Source organism: Gossypium hirsutum, chromosome D13, assembly GCF_007990345.1.
Source record: "Gossypium hirsutum isolate 1008001.06 chromosome D13, Gossypium_hirsutum_v2.1, whole genome shotgun sequence".
Lineage (NCBI taxonomy): Eukaryota > Viridiplantae > Streptophyta > Magnoliopsida > Malvales > Malvaceae > Gossypium > Gossypium hirsutum.
This window is the reverse complement of record NC_053449.1, coordinates 20,379,497-20,397,714: the sequence shown is the minus strand read 5'-3', so window position 1 is coordinate 20,397,714 and position 18,218 is coordinate 20,379,497. Positions and strand designations below refer to the sequence as shown.

Below are 18,218 nucleotides of genomic sequence, written 5' to 3'. Positions count from 1 at the left end.
AATTAAACGCGTTAAGCCGGTGAAAGCTTAGTAAGCACTACAAGAATAAATCTGCTATTACATATTTACATACATTTAAACTTCATAAAACTTACCTTAACACATTAATGATTCGCTTTTGTCCACAAATCATAATCTTAGCCCAAAGTAGATTTTATAGAACACACCGGATATACGGAACAAATACGGATGTGCATTATTATGCACTAATGAACAGAGAGCACTAAAGTGCTATACAAAGAGCACAGATGTGCTAAACAGAGAGCACTGACGTGCTAAATATCAGAGAGCACCAACGTGCTAATAATCAGAGAGCGCGCTAAAGTTCCTTAATGGCATTGGTAGTTCTAAATTCCATCTACTTGGGCATTAAAACTGAATCTCATTCATTTAAATACTTTATAGAATTATTTCGAAAAATATTTCTCATTTCTCCATCATTACAATTTAGTGCACAATTCACAATTCACAATTATCACACCATTTTCACATATATATACTTTTGTCACAATATTTACTTAATGTTTAAACAATATATCATCTTATATTTTCCATCTATAATTTTCTTTACAAATTTCATAGTTCCATAATCTTTTATTTTACTTTATTTTATTTTATTTCTAAATAATTCTATACTATAATATAGGCATTTAAATAAAATAATTTTAAAAAATAATCTTGTAGTACTTACAACAAAAAGGTTGAGATGATGTCTTCCTTCACTCCTTAGCATTCTCTTTTCATTTTTCTTCAATTAGGTCCTCTCCTTTCTTTTCTTTCTCTTCAATTTCATATAAAACATATAACATTTATATATTAAAAAAAATCAAATGACTTTCCTATATTATTTAATAAAAATAAACATATATGATATAATAATTTCATAACTTCTTACCTTAGCTCATATTTCAATTTAATTCATAACTAAAATTATTTCTATTTCTATCACAATCTATACCTTATTTTTACTTAAATTCTACTTATAACTTAACTTAACTCTCAAATTTTCACTAATAAACCTTAATTTCAAATTTCTTACAATTTAGTCCTCATTACATTAAACTTATAACTTATTTCACAATTTAATCCTTTTCCCAATCCTAGTTTGAATTTCCATCAATTCAATCTCTAATTCATCCACTAATTCAATACAAACTACATAAAAAAATTCTACTAACTTTTAAAATTTCAACATATACCTAATAGTATTTTGTTCTAAAATCATAAAAACTCAAAAATTTCAAGAAAATGACTTAATTTGACTTACCAATTTGAAATTGAACCTTAAAAACCCTAAATTTCTTCTTTACTTTTTCTTTCTTTCTTTCTCCCCTGTTTCTCCTCTGATTCGATTATGTTTCTTTATTCTTTCTATTCTTTCTTTTGTTTTTTATATATATAAGAATATAATATAATATTATATTATATTATATTATATTATATTATATTATATTATATAATAAAATAACATACTTATTAATTAAGTAAATATAATATAATATATATTTTAAATTAAAAAATATCTTAGATTTTTCAATGTTAAACCGCCTAAATTTATAACAATGGTATTTTTACCTATTTAGTCCTTTTTACTTTCTTTAGTTTATAATTAAACTTTCACACTTATTTCAATCTAATCCCTTTTTCCTAATTACTTCTAATTAAATCAAATTCACCTAGTCAAAACATAATTAGACACACAACTAACTTCGTAAATATTTATAATAAATATTTACAAATTTGATTTACCGGAACGGAGTCCCGAAAATGTATTTTTTTATTTAATCCATTTAAATAAATTTTACCATATAATCAATAAAATTTTATTATCAAAATTTTCATGCAACCTTCCTATCATAATATAGACCATACCACAATATTAAAATAAATTTTCTTTCTAGCTCGGATTTGTGGTTACGAAACCACTATTCGGATTTATTGAAAATGGGTCATTACAGAAAATATGTGGCTCTAACTTGTACGCTGTATACGTATTAAGAAAAGATAAGTTTCAGTAACTCGATAACATAAAAGATTACAACTTATATTGAAAAGATAAGGTTATCATTTACCCATTGCCACTACTTGTCTCTTCTAGTTTGTATTCTTATAATCTCGATGGAAGTTAGTCGCAATGTGACGGATGTAGTAAATGGATCTCCATGGCACACCGGAACGCCTAATTGCTGCAATTAAACCGTTCCCTCTATCGGAGATGATGCAAATATTATCGTTGCTAATAACATACCTCCGCAGGTTGGTGAGGAAGAATTCTCAAGATTCCAAGTTCTCCTTATCTATGATGGAAAATGTTATCAGGAGCACGTTTCTATTGCTGTCTTGAGCAACCGCACGAAGTAGGATCTGTGTATATTTTTCATATAGCTAGGTCTCATCCACCTGCACAAACGGCTTGCAGTAGGGAAATGCTTTCACACATGGATCAAACGTCTAGAACATCCGATGGAAAATTCTTTTCCCTGGCTGTAATTGGTCGTCCGAGCTGTAATAAGATATTGTCTGTAACTCAATCACAGTCCCCGGTACGTACTCCCGCATAGTAGATATCCATCCTTGTAGCTCGTTATACGACGAATCATAATCCCCATACAATTGCTCCATTGTCATCTGTTTAGCTATCCACGCCTTTCGATATGATACTCGATACGGGAATCGTGCTTGCATTTCGACAATTAGTACCAAAACTTTAATGGTCGGCATGTCCTTCACCATTGACATGATACACGTATAGATAGTTTTGGAATCAAGTTTTAGATGATATTCTTTCATACGTGTTGATGTGCATGTATGAGGCCCAACAAATTTTCGTATTTTCCACATCTGCCAATTTTGAATGAATGCAGCTCGTACCCGCCAATTGCAGCCTTCCGCTGCCTTCCAACACTCCCCAATATACACTATCGGTTTAGACACTACGACTTTATAATCCACTGTTATGTTCATGCTATACCGTTTAATAGCAAATACGCACTCTTCTTTACTTTCGAATCTCTGGCCTACGAATAACTCCTCATGATCGGAGTTTACGGCCAGCCGGTGAGCAGGAAGTATTTCAGGGTACTCTGGGAACTCAGCTCATGCGTTGCGTCGGGGTCTATGAGTGACATGTGTGGCCCAGGATTATTGTGTATCACAATACATCGCATCTGGTTCCCGACCTAAGACGCGTTAATGTTTCCATGTTATTCATATCTTCATCATCAATATCATCAAGTACATCATCCACATCGGCATCATTGTCACTATCGATCTCTTGATCACAATGATCGCTACCATCGTATCCATCATCACCAACCACATCAATATCGGGTGTAATATTGAGACCGATACCGATCCCACCTATAGTCGATTCACTATCAACGTATGATATTGGAGCCACTATGCACGGTTCTTGAGCTTCATGTTCTTCACCATATGCATTGACATCTTCATTTTGCTCCATATCGGCTAACTTAGCAAATAAGTGAATCGGTGCATTTTTGTCACTCCTATTCCCACAGTAAAGAGCGATCATTGTCTCCACGTCTTCGTCATCTACAAGTTCCATTTCGGTGAATTTGATCGGATCTGTCAAAACTGGAAACTTGTAGAAAATTTTTGATATCCTTCTCCCACAACGTCTAACAATTTTTGCATTAATCCTTCCCTTCATATCATCCAACGAGACATTTCTATTAAATCTCATTACTATTGATTGCCAACATTCAAATATACATCCAACAGTTGTTGTCAAGATGATTCCATCGAAATAAACGCATACGAAAAACTTATCATCCATCTTCAATATTCATTCTGTTAAAAAATAAACAAAATTTCCAAAAACAATTTCGAACAGTAAATAAATTACTTAAATAAAAAAAATTAATGTTTCAATATGAAATTTTTTTCATTCATAAGTTCATACTATTTCAGTTATCATTTTGTACATGAACAACATTTAACCACTAATCCTAATAACTAACACAATAATAATACTAGTTTTTTACTAAAAATAATACTAGCTAACAATAATAATTAGGGTTTTACTAAAAATAATAACTAACAATAATATAGTGTAAAAACTAACAATCATACTAACTAAAATAATAATTAGGGTTTTTACTAATCCTAATAACTAACCATAATAATAATATTAGTTTTTTACTAACAATAATACTAAGTAACAATAATTATTAATAACTAAACCCTAAAAACTAACAATAATAATACTAACTAAAATAATATTTAGGATTTTTATTAATCCTAATAACTAACAATAATAACTAAACTAACAACAAAAAAACAATAAAAAATATACAAAAAAAACATAATAACAAGATAATCCATTATTTTTTTAAAAAATACCTTATTTTTTCTATTTTTTTCTTCTCTTTCTTTCTCCTTTCTCTATTCTCGTTCTCTCTTTTTCTTTTCTTTTTTCGGCACCACCCTCTCCTTTTCCTCCTCCTCCTCCTTCTTCTTTTCTTCTTCTTCTTCTTCTTCTCCTTTCCTTTTCTTTCTTCTCCTTCATGCAGCTGAAGTGAAAGTGAAATTGGGGACCATTATAAGGTCCCCAAAATGCGGGAAAACATGGCACAGGTGTCGCCTGTGGCAAACCCTCGACCAGGGTCCTGTCGCTTTCGTCAGGTTTTTTTTTTACTGTTTGTACCATTTTGGTACATAATAAAATGGTTGTATTTTTTTAGTATTATTTTAATTTTTTTGTATTATTTATGTAAAAAAACCTTTTTTTGTTTGTTTTCACATTAAGTTATTGAATTTTTATGAATTAAAAAATAATTATTATATTTAAAAATATATAAAAAATGCATATTATTATTTTTGTAAAAAGTTATGATTATTTATCATAAAAAATTTAAAATTAAATAAAAATAAATTTTGAAGTTTTAGTATTTATCTTATAGAATGACCATGTGTATTAAATGAAATAAAATTATAAAGAAATTTAAAAAACACGTGAAATTTGAAAAGAGAAATTGAGCTATTAAAATTCTTCACGCGAATTTTAAAATTCTCCAATTTTTTTACCTAAACAAGTAAATACCTCTATCTAAAAAGATTAATGCATTTAAATTATATTAGAATATCACTGTTTAATTTTCCAATACATTCTAACACTAATTAAATAAAATTAATAAAATAATAATACCACAATATTTATGAAAATCTTTTGAATAGTTTAATAATCATTTTGTAGCTTTTTAAAGTTGAGTGACCAAAACGTAAATGTATTAATAGTTTAGTGACCTTGGGTCTAGCTTACCCTATTTTTAAAAGAGTTTATATTTTAATTTTAAGATTTTAATTTTTTTTAAAATTTTTACAATTAAAACACATGTCAATGCCACACACTTCAAAACTTAGTATAAGTAATTTTTTTTCACTCAACTATGCAAGTTTACAAAATAGTTATCCAACTATTCAACTTTTTTTTATCACCTGTGTTAAATTACTACAAAAGATAACTTGATAGCTTTCAAAATTGGTATAATATCAACCTTAACCCTTAACATTTATACATTGTGTCAATTTAGCCTTGGTTCTAAAAAATTTAACCTTTAATATTCACACATTGTGTAATTTGATTTATTTTTTTGTAATTTTGTTTTTCTTTGTGACATCAAGGGTTAATTTTAAAAGAATGAGAAAAGATGAAAATTATTACCTTGGATTTTTTTGGTGTTTCTATTTTTGATATATTTTTGATCAATTTAGCGGATAATTTTTTTAGCTTTTTAGATGAAAGGACCACAAGAAAAACAAAATTCTAAAAAAATCAAATTACACAATGTATAAATGTTGAGAGTTAAATTTTTTAGAATCAAGACTAAATTAACACAATGTATAAATGTTAAAGATTAAAATTATTATGTCAATTTTGAAAGTTATCACGTCATCTTTTTGCTATCCATTTAATGATTGGTGACAAAAAAGGACAAAAACAATAGTTGAGTGACCCTTTTGTAATTTTTCAGAATTAGATGACCAAGAAAAAAAGTTGTCAATAATTTGGTGACTTCTGGTGCAGTTTGCCCTTTAAAATATTATCTCAAATTTTAATATATTTATTCATGGGAGAAGTTAGAAAAAGCATTGAAATGAAGCACGTGTAAGGGCCCCATTCACAGAGTTGCCAGACGTACAGTGATAGTTTGGGTCATGAATAGGCAGGTGAAGTCTCTGGAAACCACAATCTAGTCATTAGGCACGCCCATGTTAAGTCACTTCTCCTAATATGACCCATCCATCATTTTTGGCCCATCCTTTTTTCTTTTTGGACCCAAATCTTTCTTCTACTGTTTCCTATTTTTCTTGCATCAACTTATCTCCTTCAAATGAGTTGAAGTGCGTCGGTTCATCATTATATAAATTTGTTCTCGAAACCTTGAGTACATATATATGCATTTTTGGACCACACTTTTCTTTTGTCTGCATGCTCCTTGCTCTATAGTTTATATGAAGGCCGAAGTGTTTTGATATGAGAGGCAAGCATGGGTCAGAGAGGGAGCTTGAAGGAGCTTTGTAGCTGCAAAAAGAGGTGTGTGGCTATGGCAAAGGAGCAAAAGTCAAGATTTTACATACTATGGAGATGTGCCATTATGCTACTATGCTGGCATAAGCATGGGGATTGATTCTTGCCTTCTCTTTTTGGGTTTTCGTAATCCAATGCTTAGATTGTCCTTTTTATACAAAGTTTTGAAACAATTTTTATTTGTTTAGTTTTCCTTTAATGTACTCAATGCTCCAAGTCCAAATTTGATGTGGTATTTAAACTTTTATTTTTATAATCAAAGTATATTTCGTGTTGATTTTATGGTTCATGAAGATTGAAATTTTAAGAGTTTGTGGTTCTTCTTCTTAATGATATTCGAATTCAAGTTATAATTTTAAGAGTATAATACACTTGATTATTGCGCCAAGCACTTACTAGTATTTTTAACAATGAAAAAATATGTTAAAAATACATAAGGAAATCAAAAGGCCTGAAGGGCATGATTAGAAGTGGCCTTAAAGGGAAGGTAATGCTGTAGTATAATGAAATCAAAGGGTTATTGGTGTTGTTTGATCCATAATCCCTTGTATCGTTTAGTTACAACATAGAATATAAGTTTAAATACCTTTTTTTCCATGTTTATCTGCGAAGGAAAATGATAATAACATTTTCAGAAATATGTGAGTGGCGGGCTGTATAAGATAAAGGAAACAGTTGAAATAAATTTATAAACTCTCAAAAGTGTTAAAAAGTTGATAATATTTGATTACCTTATTGTTTTGTTTAATTGTTTTGTTGGATTTGAGAAATTATGTGCTGAGCTCGGGTTTGCACATTCAACGTCCGAGCCTAACCTAGTTTAGCCCGTTTTTGAAGTTTATAATTTTTATGTTATGTTAAATTTATATATTATATAATTTATAACATATAAAAATTAAATTTATAGTAATATATGCTGGAAGTTTAAAAAAATTTGAGATCACTACAAATAAAAATATAATAAATAAAAAATATTAAATTAAAATAATTACAAAAATATATTTTAAAATAATATAATATTCTTATTCGAGTTGGGGGTTGAGAAAGATTCGATGCTAATTGCCAGCTTTGGTCAAATCTTAATTGGGAAATGAAAATTTTGGAGTCTTCCAAAGTTGAAACTCTTGGAGTTCCCAAATGAGCACTCAACATCAACTTTTAAGCATATGGGAATCTGCCTGCTTCAACAATGGAGAAAAAAAAAGTCACAAAAGCATGTTCTGCTTCTTCATATGATATCATTTTTGCTTACCTTTCGCAAGACAATGTTTACTTCCAAACCAAGTCTTATTTCATTCTCACGTTTTTGTTAATCAAATCTTTTTAAAAGGTTTTACATTGATTCCACAGTCGCAGAAATCGATGATTAAGAACAAAAAATGTTACCCAAAAAAAATATTTTCTTCTTTATTATGAGCTTTTTATGGAACTTTAACTTACAAGTAGGCTTTCATGTCCGAAAGAATGAGTGGGTGGTGAGTGATGACAGCCGCTTTCATTTAGGGCTGCTACGGTGACAGTAACAGTGACAATAACCTTCCACACTAAAATAGCAAAGGCCCCGTTTCAATGCGCTCTCTCTAGATATAACATTTTATGTACTCATTAGACTACGAAAAAGAAAGATTTTGAACGTCTGCTTGCGCATGCTCAACGCTCCACCATATTGTCTTCCTGAGTTAGGAAGCACATGAAAGCGGCAGATTAGAAAGTAGCGCTCCACAGAGCATTCTCACCTTCCCCACACCGCCGATGAACCTCTTTAATCCTATCAGCAGACCGGCAAATTCCGCTGCAAGTCCAATCAAAGGAAGCAACGCAGATGTTGCCAGCTTGAGCTTTCCATTCACAATCTGCATTCACAGCCATTTACACACTTCAGCTTTTTGGTGTTTAGTATATTTCACCAGGTTTTTGAATTGATACGATAATGACTCGCTGCCAACTTGTATGACATGTGAACCAGTAATCTTACCAACCGTAATTATAGTTCGTGTTAGATTTTACATCATCATCTTCCATGCAAATTAAACAAGTATGAACAATGACTAGCCACAAGCAGTCTACCTTAATCTTTCAATCTAATATAATCATAGTTCTACTCAAATTCGAGTGTTTTAAGACTTTACCAGGTGGCGTGCCACAACATAATCTCCGATCATCAACATGTTCCACATCAAGTCCAATAAACCAAGATCCCAGTGAAACATCCTCATTAGCATACTTATGTAGAACGTGTCTGACATAATCATGCATGTATGTAATCATCATTAGTACAAAAATTGATAACAATGAGGAGCAGGTCCTTGGATTCATGCACAGGCTTCATCGTAAAATTTTAAACAGAGAGGTCTTGGATCTTACTGGTTTATTGATATATATGAGGCCAAATCTTTTGAAATGGCATACAACTGTCCAGTAGCATGCCGGAAATATTTGTTTCCTGTCTCGCCGAATTTCCAGTGCTCGGGTTCATGGTATCTAACTCCTCTGTTCAATGATATAACAATTAAGAAACTGGTACACTTCCACAAAAATCTTCTGTAGAAGTAGAAAGGAATATGTAGCTCACTTTTGAGAGAGGACGGGACCTGATTTCATGCATCCAATATATACACGAGGCTTCTTTCGGTTTCTAACTAGAGTTTCTCCAAGTGTTGCTGCAGTAATTTTATGGGAGATTAGAACATAAAATAACAAGAATTAAAAGTATATGTACCTAATTACTGTTATGTGCAATGAGGTACTATAATTCTCACAAGAAGCATATAAAATAAACAAAACATACCTATATTTACATGGACATCGTCATCGACTTTAACATAAAAATCTGCATCCCACAAAGCAATAGAAGTAGCAAAATATATCTTGGTCTTTGCAGACAATTCAAGGTAACCTTCAACATGGTCCTGCTTGCAATCGAAACAACATATTTCTCGGTCCATTATTTTCTCAAAAGCAAATAGTAATGGAATGTTCTTAAATAGGCAAGCATATTTTTAGCAGAACAGCCTAAACAAAAAAGATCAATAGTTGCCACAACAACCTACCAGCCTCAAGAAGTCTCCATGCTTCTTATCCTCTGCTTCAATTGCTCGGTCCAAAATACCACCCGATGTAGCACTGTATAAGAAACATGATTCAATTTAATTGCTTATAGCACCATTTAGAGTGTGTGCCAAGGAGATCGTAAGAAAAGAATAATGGGCATAACAGGATATTTAGGTCCCAAACTATTTCCAGACAGTATTTCATGACAGCGGAACGGCTATAAAAAGCAAGAAATATCGTCACCATCTTTGGATGGAATATCAATATATGATTATTGGTTAATGGTCAATTTTTATCTTATTCGAGCAAAAGTTAACAAGCCATCTTCGGGTGTTGTCAATATTGAACCGAACCAGTGTCTCATTTCCATGAGAAATAAAAACCAAGTCTAATAATAAAAGTAGCCTTGAAAGGCATACCATGCAAGGCAACACAGTGCTAGAGTGGTTCATCAAGGTTGGTTCTCTAAGCTTCCTTAAACTTAATCATCCATAAGGACTTAAACTTAATCATCCATAAGGATTCAAAGGCAATGATGAATACAACTAAGTTAATAGCATAAGAACAGCAAGAAAAAATATGATACTAGTTCACTTATAAAACAATACGATAGAAAGAGAATTAAACCATCACCTATGGCCAATAACAAAGCGAACAATAATGCCTTTTTCATCCTCCAATTTCTTCCTCTTTTCACCTATTTTCCAAAACAGATTTGATTCAGCACCCGAATTCACATTAGAATCTCAGGAAAGGAGCAGATGTGTGTTAAGGGAATGGGGGAAGGGAAGGGTCAAAAAGAATCAATCCGACCACCTTGTGGCATCCATGTAGCACGAACTGAGTCTCTTCTTTTCCTGCTGCTGAAAGCCGTATTAATTCCGATAACCATCAGATACTTTCTCTTCCTAGATGATCCAACTCTACTCACATCTTCGGATAACGGAGAACCACCGTGTAAAGATTCTTGTGCCGCCCTTGCAGCAGCTAATTCCATCTCTAAGTTGGAAATAGTCTTATCCAATGTCCTACATCGAAAAATGACACAATCAGTTCATTGATCAGTCACTTAAAAATCAAATGAACCATAGTTAGACAAAAGCAATACTAACTGTATAGCATGGTGAGTCTTGAAAACCTCCCCAATGATGTCCTTTGATACATGCTTTTCTCCTTTCTGATACAAAGAAAGGAAACCAATCAGCTTAAAACCTACAAAACTTAACAAAAGGTTTATATGAATGCAAGTTAAAGAGACTCACAGCTTTTAGGTTACAACCCTCAGAAATGAGTTTTAATTTTTCAGCTTCTACGGCGGTTGTCCGCATGATAGCTTTAGATTCAGGAACAGCCACCATCCTGTTACCAAATTTACACATTAACATAATGAAAACCCAATATTTTACCTGTAATCCAAATTTGAACCAAAAATTTTTATATGTGCAAAAAAAGAAAGAAAAGAAAAGCAGTAAAAATTTCAACTATAGTCAGGGTTCCCTATTGCAACTATTTAATTCTTCTGCGCAATGATTATCAAATGATGAAACATCAATGAGATAAAAGCATTAAAATTAGAACGCTTAATATATGAAAATTGACTTGTCAATTGAAACCAACCTTATCCCAAAGGTTAGATCCAATTTTGCATTAGTAGGCACACCAAATAAATGAGACCCACTAGTCATCTCTTTTTTTTTGTTAAAAAAAAAGAGAATTGTATGAAACTCAAACATGAACACAAGCTTGGACAAATAATTGTGAAAAGAAAAAAAAACTCAAAAAATCTATTAACAAAGCAAATTAACATGGTTTCACCGTTGAAATAAGGGAAAGCCAAAAGTTTTAAACTTTCAAAAAAAAATGAAAAAGGGATTACCTATTGGTGAAGAGAATTCCAGCACAGAAGCAGCTCAAACAAAGAAGAAAAGTCCATTTCTTTGAAACAAAACTCCTACTAGACTGCTCTGTTTTGCTTTTAAAAGACATATTTTCGAAACTTCCCAACCTAAAATCCCCTCTATTTCTCCAACACTAGCAATCAAAGAAGCAAAAAACCCATATGGAAAAAAAAAAACAGAAGAAGCTTGAGCCGAATCAAAACGACAGTTGCAGAAAATGAGCTCCAACTTTTTTTCAGAAGAAGAGAAAGAAACAGAAACAGAGAACTCTGTTTTATTATGAATTGCTATTTTTATTCCTTTCTTTTTTTTGTTGTTGGTTTGTTTCTGTGTATAGATTCTGTGTGTCAAAGCCTCAAAAAGAGAGGTCTCACATTGCTTGCAGGCAAGGGACGTTGAACACAAGTGAGAGACGACCCACTACTAACCGCTTCTCTCTTGCTTTCTTCTTATATAAATTTACCATTTCACCCCTTTTTATTTATTTATTTACACGTGATGGTATGTATTTATGCGCGGCTAAGCTGTATGGTCGGGTTGGATCTCACCGCGCTTCCATTTTAGTTTTTTTTTTTTTAATGTTAAGTTTCATTCATTTTATTCTTAAAAAATATTTTTATATTAAATATACATTTAAAAAAACATTTTTGAATTACTTAACTTAGAATTTGAGTGTCTGAAATTAAAAGAAATTTGGCTAATGTGACAGCTCGTAAATTAATTAGATAATTGCAATTATTTTTTTTAGGTTAATATAAAACTTGCCCTCAAATTATACACTTTTAACTCAAGTAAATAAAAAACATTGTAAAAAATTATACTTATCGAAACCACCTTTTTATATTTTAAAAAATAGGGATCGACTTTAAAAATAAAATGAGAGTCACCACCAATCATTTATTGAGGTGTGATCGGCTCACCTTAAAACATGATTTTAGGTCTGCGAATTTTGGGAAAACAGATTCGGGAATCGGTTATGCACGAGGAAGGGTTAGCACCCTCGTAACGCCCAAAATTGGTACCGAATTGATTGTTTAATGTCCTAATGTCGAGATTTTAAAACGATCCTTTTATCTTGAATAAAATGATTTGGATAATAACGCTCACTTATTTCAAAAGAATAAATTGTCACACTCAGTAAGTTAGAGTGCAACATTTTGAATCCTCAAAATCAGGTTTATCTCATGACTTTTAAAACCTATACATTTTGAGAAGGATATTCGATTATTTGAGTCCAACGGCAAATTAAGACCCAGTAAGTTAAGGTTTAATTTCCCGAAATTCCTAAACATCGAATCTTGCCTTTATAAAAAAATCTTTAATTCGGAGTAGCAAAATTATCGGATCTAGTGAGTTAGGGTCCAACATTTTGAAATCCCGAAGAACTTTATTTTGATAATAGTATGGTTTTAATAAAATGGAAACTTGATGATATAAATCCATCGAAGAGAGTTGAAGCCCAGTAAGTTAGGGCACAATCCAATCGAAAACGATGAACACCAAGCCTTTCTTTTGAAGATTATGAAATAGCATGATTGTAGCATAAATGATATGAGTAATAAAAATGAAAATAAATTAGATAAAAGGATAAACCAATAACATACAAAATAACAATGCATTTAAGGAAATAAAACTAGAACATTCATTCAAAATAATAATGAAAATAAATAAAATCATAAAAAAAAACATGTGTATGAATACAACAAAGTTTGAAAAGAATGAAAATATATAAACAAGTAAATAATGATAATGTGTATGTGTGTTTGAAAATGTATTAAAAAATATGTATGTATATATAAATTATAAAGTATAAAATATATAAGTATGTACATATATAAATATACACTTATAAAAATTAAAAAAATGTATGTAGACATAAATATATGTATACATAAATTATAAAATATATAAAAAAATATATGAGTATGTGTGTATACATATACACGTATAAAGTTGTAAAATATATAAAATACAAAGGTAGGTATAAATATATATATTTATGAAAATAAAAAAATAGGCATACGTACAGTATTACAATATGTATGTACATATATATGTGTAAATTACAAGGTGTATAAAAATGTTAATATGTACATATAAGAAAATTAAAAATATGTAAGTGTGTACATAAGAATATGTATATATAACAAAAATTAAAAAAGTATAAATTGGTAAATGATCATAATAATAATAATAATAATAATAATAATAATAATAATAATATAGCTAATTAATTTAATAATAATAAAATAACGAGACTAAATTGAAAACAAAACAAAATCCCAAGGAGAAAACAAAAATAAAATAAGGTAAAAGGTCAATCCATGACGCGCATAGAGGGAGAGGGACCTATTGGGAAATTACCCCTAGCCATATGCGCAACGTTCCACGTGGGACTGAAATGAAACAACAATAAAATTATATGGCTAAATTAAAATAAAAGAAAAGAAGGAAAAAGGGGCTAATTGTAACACGCTGCAAAAGCAGAGGGACCCCGCGCGCAAATAACCCATTTCATGAAAACGCGCGGATCCCACCTGGAGCAGGTTGGATCGCGCGCGGGTCATGGGGGCTAAAACATCGCCGTTTCCTTCGTTATATAAAACGAAATTAAACCCTAAAATTAGCAGCCTATTTTTATTTTGGAGAAAACCTAAAACAAAAATATGAAAAAAAAGCTCCCTGCGCCGCTTCATGCCCCGGCCAGTCGAAAGTTCTCCGATCCATCGCCCCAACTCCGATTAAGACGAAGAGGACGATGATTCGGATTCGCCACAAAGGTAAAACGCTTAACTTTCCCCTCTATTTCCTTTTCTCAAACAGTGAATAAAAGAAAAAAACAATCTAAAAGTCGAAAAAGAAAATCAAGAGGAACGAAAAACTCAAAATCACCTTTTTTTGCTCTGTATCTTTTTTTATTCAATGTTCGTGTAAAAAAAAGCCTCCTTTACAGAATTTAGAACGGCTTTTATAGCCCAAAAAGAAAATCTATTCCCCCAATCCCTTTTTACATTTCTTGTTTTTTTTTTCTATTTTCTCTGATTTGTTGTCCCTCTTTTCGTTTGTTTCCTCTGTTGTTTGTTTGTGGCACTACAGGTACAGTCGTACGGGAGGAGGACGCGCATGGAGGAAATGCATGCATGCGTTGGCGATGCACGAGCGAGGCCTAGATCTGGGCAGAGATAGGAGCGGCGGCCTTAGGGTTTTCTTACTAAAAATTTTTCAGTTTGTGGGCCGAGGTAGGTTTGGGTTTAAGTTTGAACGGGTTTTGCGTATGTAATTTTGGTTTTATTTATTTTTAGTGGGCCCGGGTCAAAATTGGGCATTACAATACTAAAACATCATTTTTGTCATATTATATTTTTAAAATGTGAAAATAATATTATATAATTTTTTAAGTTTGAAATCAAGCGCATTTTAAAGAGGGTGAAAGATAAATAGATTTAATAATATTATATTTGTATTTATGGTCCTAAATTTCAAATATTTTTGGATTAGGATATATATATAATTATAATGTTTATTGGGTGAATTGGTTTATATCAATAAACAGGACAAAATTTAACAAATGATTTTTATAAATAAAACTATAATCATTAAAAAAAATACCATAATCCAATCTTATTTTGTTGATTAATCAATTGAGTTGGGTAGAAGGAGTGGAAGTCAATGAGACATCCCTAGGTTGTAGCCCTTGTTCCATTTTAAGTTTTGAAATCACATTAGGGTGGGTTTGGATGGGCGATTGGGTGCGGTGTGGTGCATTTAGTTTACTTCTTGTCTCACGCTACAGTATTTAATCTCACCGCCACTGCTGTTTTTATATTAACCGCGAGTAAACGCACCATCCATCTAAACTCACCCTTAGTATGAAATGCCTACATAATTGGCAAATGGAATCCATACTCCAACTTATATATTATATGTGAGTTCAATCTTTGAATTCAGAGTCCAACCCTGAGGGAAAAACATGTAGGGCCTCTATCCTTTACCTTATTTGCTTTGCTTGTCTGAAATATAAGATTCAGAATATAAGATACAATATTGTCCTTTCTATAGCATTTTTGTTTTTACAAGTACACTTTCTTTAACATTTTTGTGTGTCAATTCTTTTAATAAATTGGTTTATCATCTAACTTCAATTGAATCATCACAAATGCAACATTCCATGTTATAATGTAAGATTTGACCAACCAAATACTTTCTTAGTCTTTTGGATAATTTTTTTTTATTTTTTTATCCTTCCTAAAATTAATATTTAATTCAAACTCTTATAAAATAATTTCGTCCCCTCAAAGTCACCTACTGGTTGAACCTAAAATCTGATTAAGTTAGCATAAAAATTTATTAAAAATGAGCATATATATATATAATGCTTAAATCCAATTTTAGAAGTTGGATGTTAATTTCAATGTCTAAGAATATGATCCTAACTTTCCAAAGCCCCTTTTTAAGGTAGTTAATTATGGGGCAATGATCCTTTAGTTTAGTTACGTTATCAATGCATTTAATTTATAGGTTAATAAATAGCATTTCTCGTCACATGATCAAAGGGTATCTTTAATATTTTTACAATTTTAAAAAATTTAAATTACTACATATATAATAAAATCACAAGAATAAGAAAATATTGATTTATCTTTTAAGAATTACAAAAATAATGAAATTTTACTTTTATTATTATAAAAATATAAAATTTTATTCCCGCCCAACATTTCACGTAAAGTTATAAATCTTATCTCCTAGTAATGCTAACTTTCATCTGCAATACTGTTAACATTTAAAATCAATTAATATATATTTGTATTTATGTAAAAACAGTTTTATGTACATTTTATAAAAATTTCACATCTACAAGAATTCCAATGTATTGTATGAATAAAAAAAATATTATTCAGTGGCGGGAGCAGATTGCTTTCCTCTGGTGGCATGCTTGAAAGTGTTTGATTGCAAAGAAAATTATGATGGAGGAGTAAATAAAATGGATTCTGGGGCTTTTACAAACATCTTATATTTTGGATTTATTTTCAAACTTATCACATGTGATTAATATTTTATTCTTATATCATGGTGTTTTTTTGAATTTTTTTTTACTTAACCCAACCTCGATCAATCATACCGAATCTGAAGTTGAATTTCGGAAAATTTTATGGTGATTTTATGATTATAGAAAGAATACCATTTTTAAGACAAATGTGGATATTAAAATTAATTAACAATTTATTTGCATTATTATTCCAGTAAACATGTTTTAATTAATAAAATTTATTAATATGTTGTTTTAGTTTTAATTAAATATTTTAATTTAAAGCTGATACAAAATGATTATGTTTAAGAAATTTTAAATTTAAACCATAATCATTTAGTTTCATGCATTTCCAAATCTTAAAACTTTTCACTTTTAAACCATCCTAATTATTGAATAATTAAAAACTAAAAAATAAATCAATCAATCCTATTGCACCCCCTGTCACTACTATAACAACTTATATATAAATACTTTAGTAAGTAATTCAATTGTTAAATGCAATGCAAAGCTATTAATAGGGGTGTTTAAATTTTGATTAAAATCAAATTAATTCATCGAATCGGTTTGATTCGGTTAACTGATTTAATTTAATCGGAGGTTGATTAATGATTTTTTAGAAATTCGGTTATCGGTTAATTCGGTTCGAAATCGAGTAATTAATGAATTAACTGAACTTAATAATTAATAATACAAATTATATGTAGTTTTAATTCAGATAATTTGGTCAAATAAACATTATTGATTTTTTTGGATATCTTTTATACTTGTTTTAACTAGAAAAGAAAAACATATAAATCCCGGTTAATTCAATTAACCAATCAAACTAACTGAAATATTTTGGTTCGATTAACAATTAAAGGATTAAAAAGTTCGGTTAATATTAGTTTGATTCGATTAACTTTTTGAACACCTCTAAATCTTAATGTCCTAAAGATGATAAAATTACTATTTAATCTCTTTAAATTTTATGAAATTATAAGTTAATATAACAAATTGTACTTTATCCCTAAAAAAATTATAATTCTTTCGTGTCGTTAAAACAAATTTTCAATTTCACATTAATATTTTTAATATAATATATTTTCACCCACATATGCATGTAATACTTATACTAATTTTTAATAGTTTTAAGACAATTTTATGTTAATACTTATAAATTAAAAATAATAAAAGATATTAATGTCCTTATAATATACATACTTTTTATGTTATATATTTGTTTTTTTATTGATTAAGTTGGTGACAGGTAGAGTTGGGTTAGAAGTAAATTCAATCTTGATATTAGTTTATAGAATATAAATTAAAAGTTATGATATCCAAATCCAACTGAATTCTATTTTAAGATAATAATAATATTTAATATAATGATTTAAGATAAAATTTATAAAAAAAAAGTTTAAAAAATTGTAAATATCACCTTAATTCTATTTTTTTGTCATAATCAGAGTATTCATATCGACAATAATAATTATTATCTTCTCATCATGGGTGTTCTCTACAAACTAGATAATTAACTATAAAATATATTTCATTCTCATTAGTAAGAATCGAATCCTCGATTACGTGATTAAAAGTGTGGTACCTTAAATGTAATTTAAACAAATATAATTTAACATCCTTGGTGAAGTTTAACAGAATAAGGCTTTGATTCCCTTATAACATGAGATCAGCCGACAAACAGATTCAT

General features: G+C 30.2%; 1 protein-coding gene and 1 long non-coding RNA gene across 3 annotated transcripts; one reads left to right on the top strand and one right to left on the bottom strand.

Annotated features, from left to right (window-relative positions):
• Positions 1-7,935: 7,935 nt before the first annotated feature.
• On the bottom strand, positions 7,936-11,974 carry LOC107920711 (probable beta-1,3-galactosyltransferase 2). 2 transcript variants are annotated; one of them, XM_016850539.2, is made up of 11 exons: positions 11,481-11,974; positions 10,867-10,963; positions 10,717-10,781; positions 10,421-10,632; positions 10,238-10,301; positions 9,604-9,676; positions 9,342-9,462; positions 9,126-9,213; positions 8,918-9,043; positions 8,683-8,792; positions 7,936-8,406 (listed from the first exon to the last, which is right to left on the bottom strand). In XM_016850539.2, the coding sequence occupies exons 1-11, from the start codon at positions 11,588-11,590 to the stop codon at positions 8,258-8,260; spliced, it is 1,215 nt and encodes a 404-aa protein (XP_016706028.1). In that variant the 5' UTR covers positions 11,591-11,974; the 3' UTR covers positions 7,936-8,257. The 2 variants fall into 2 exon arrangements, with proteins under 2 accessions (XP_016706028.1, XP_016706027.1); XM_016850538.2 differs by having other exon boundaries at positions 9,342-9,465; positions 11,481-11,922.
• A 1,821-nt stretch (positions 11,975-13,795) lies between these two features.
• On the top strand, positions 13,796-14,908 carry LOC107919013 (uncharacterized). Its single transcript, XR_001690334.2, has 2 exons — positions 13,796-14,282; positions 14,599-14,908. It is a non-coding gene; the product is annotated as an uncharacterized lncRNA (long non-coding RNA).
• The last annotated feature ends 3,310 nt before the right edge of the window (positions 14,909-18,218 follow it).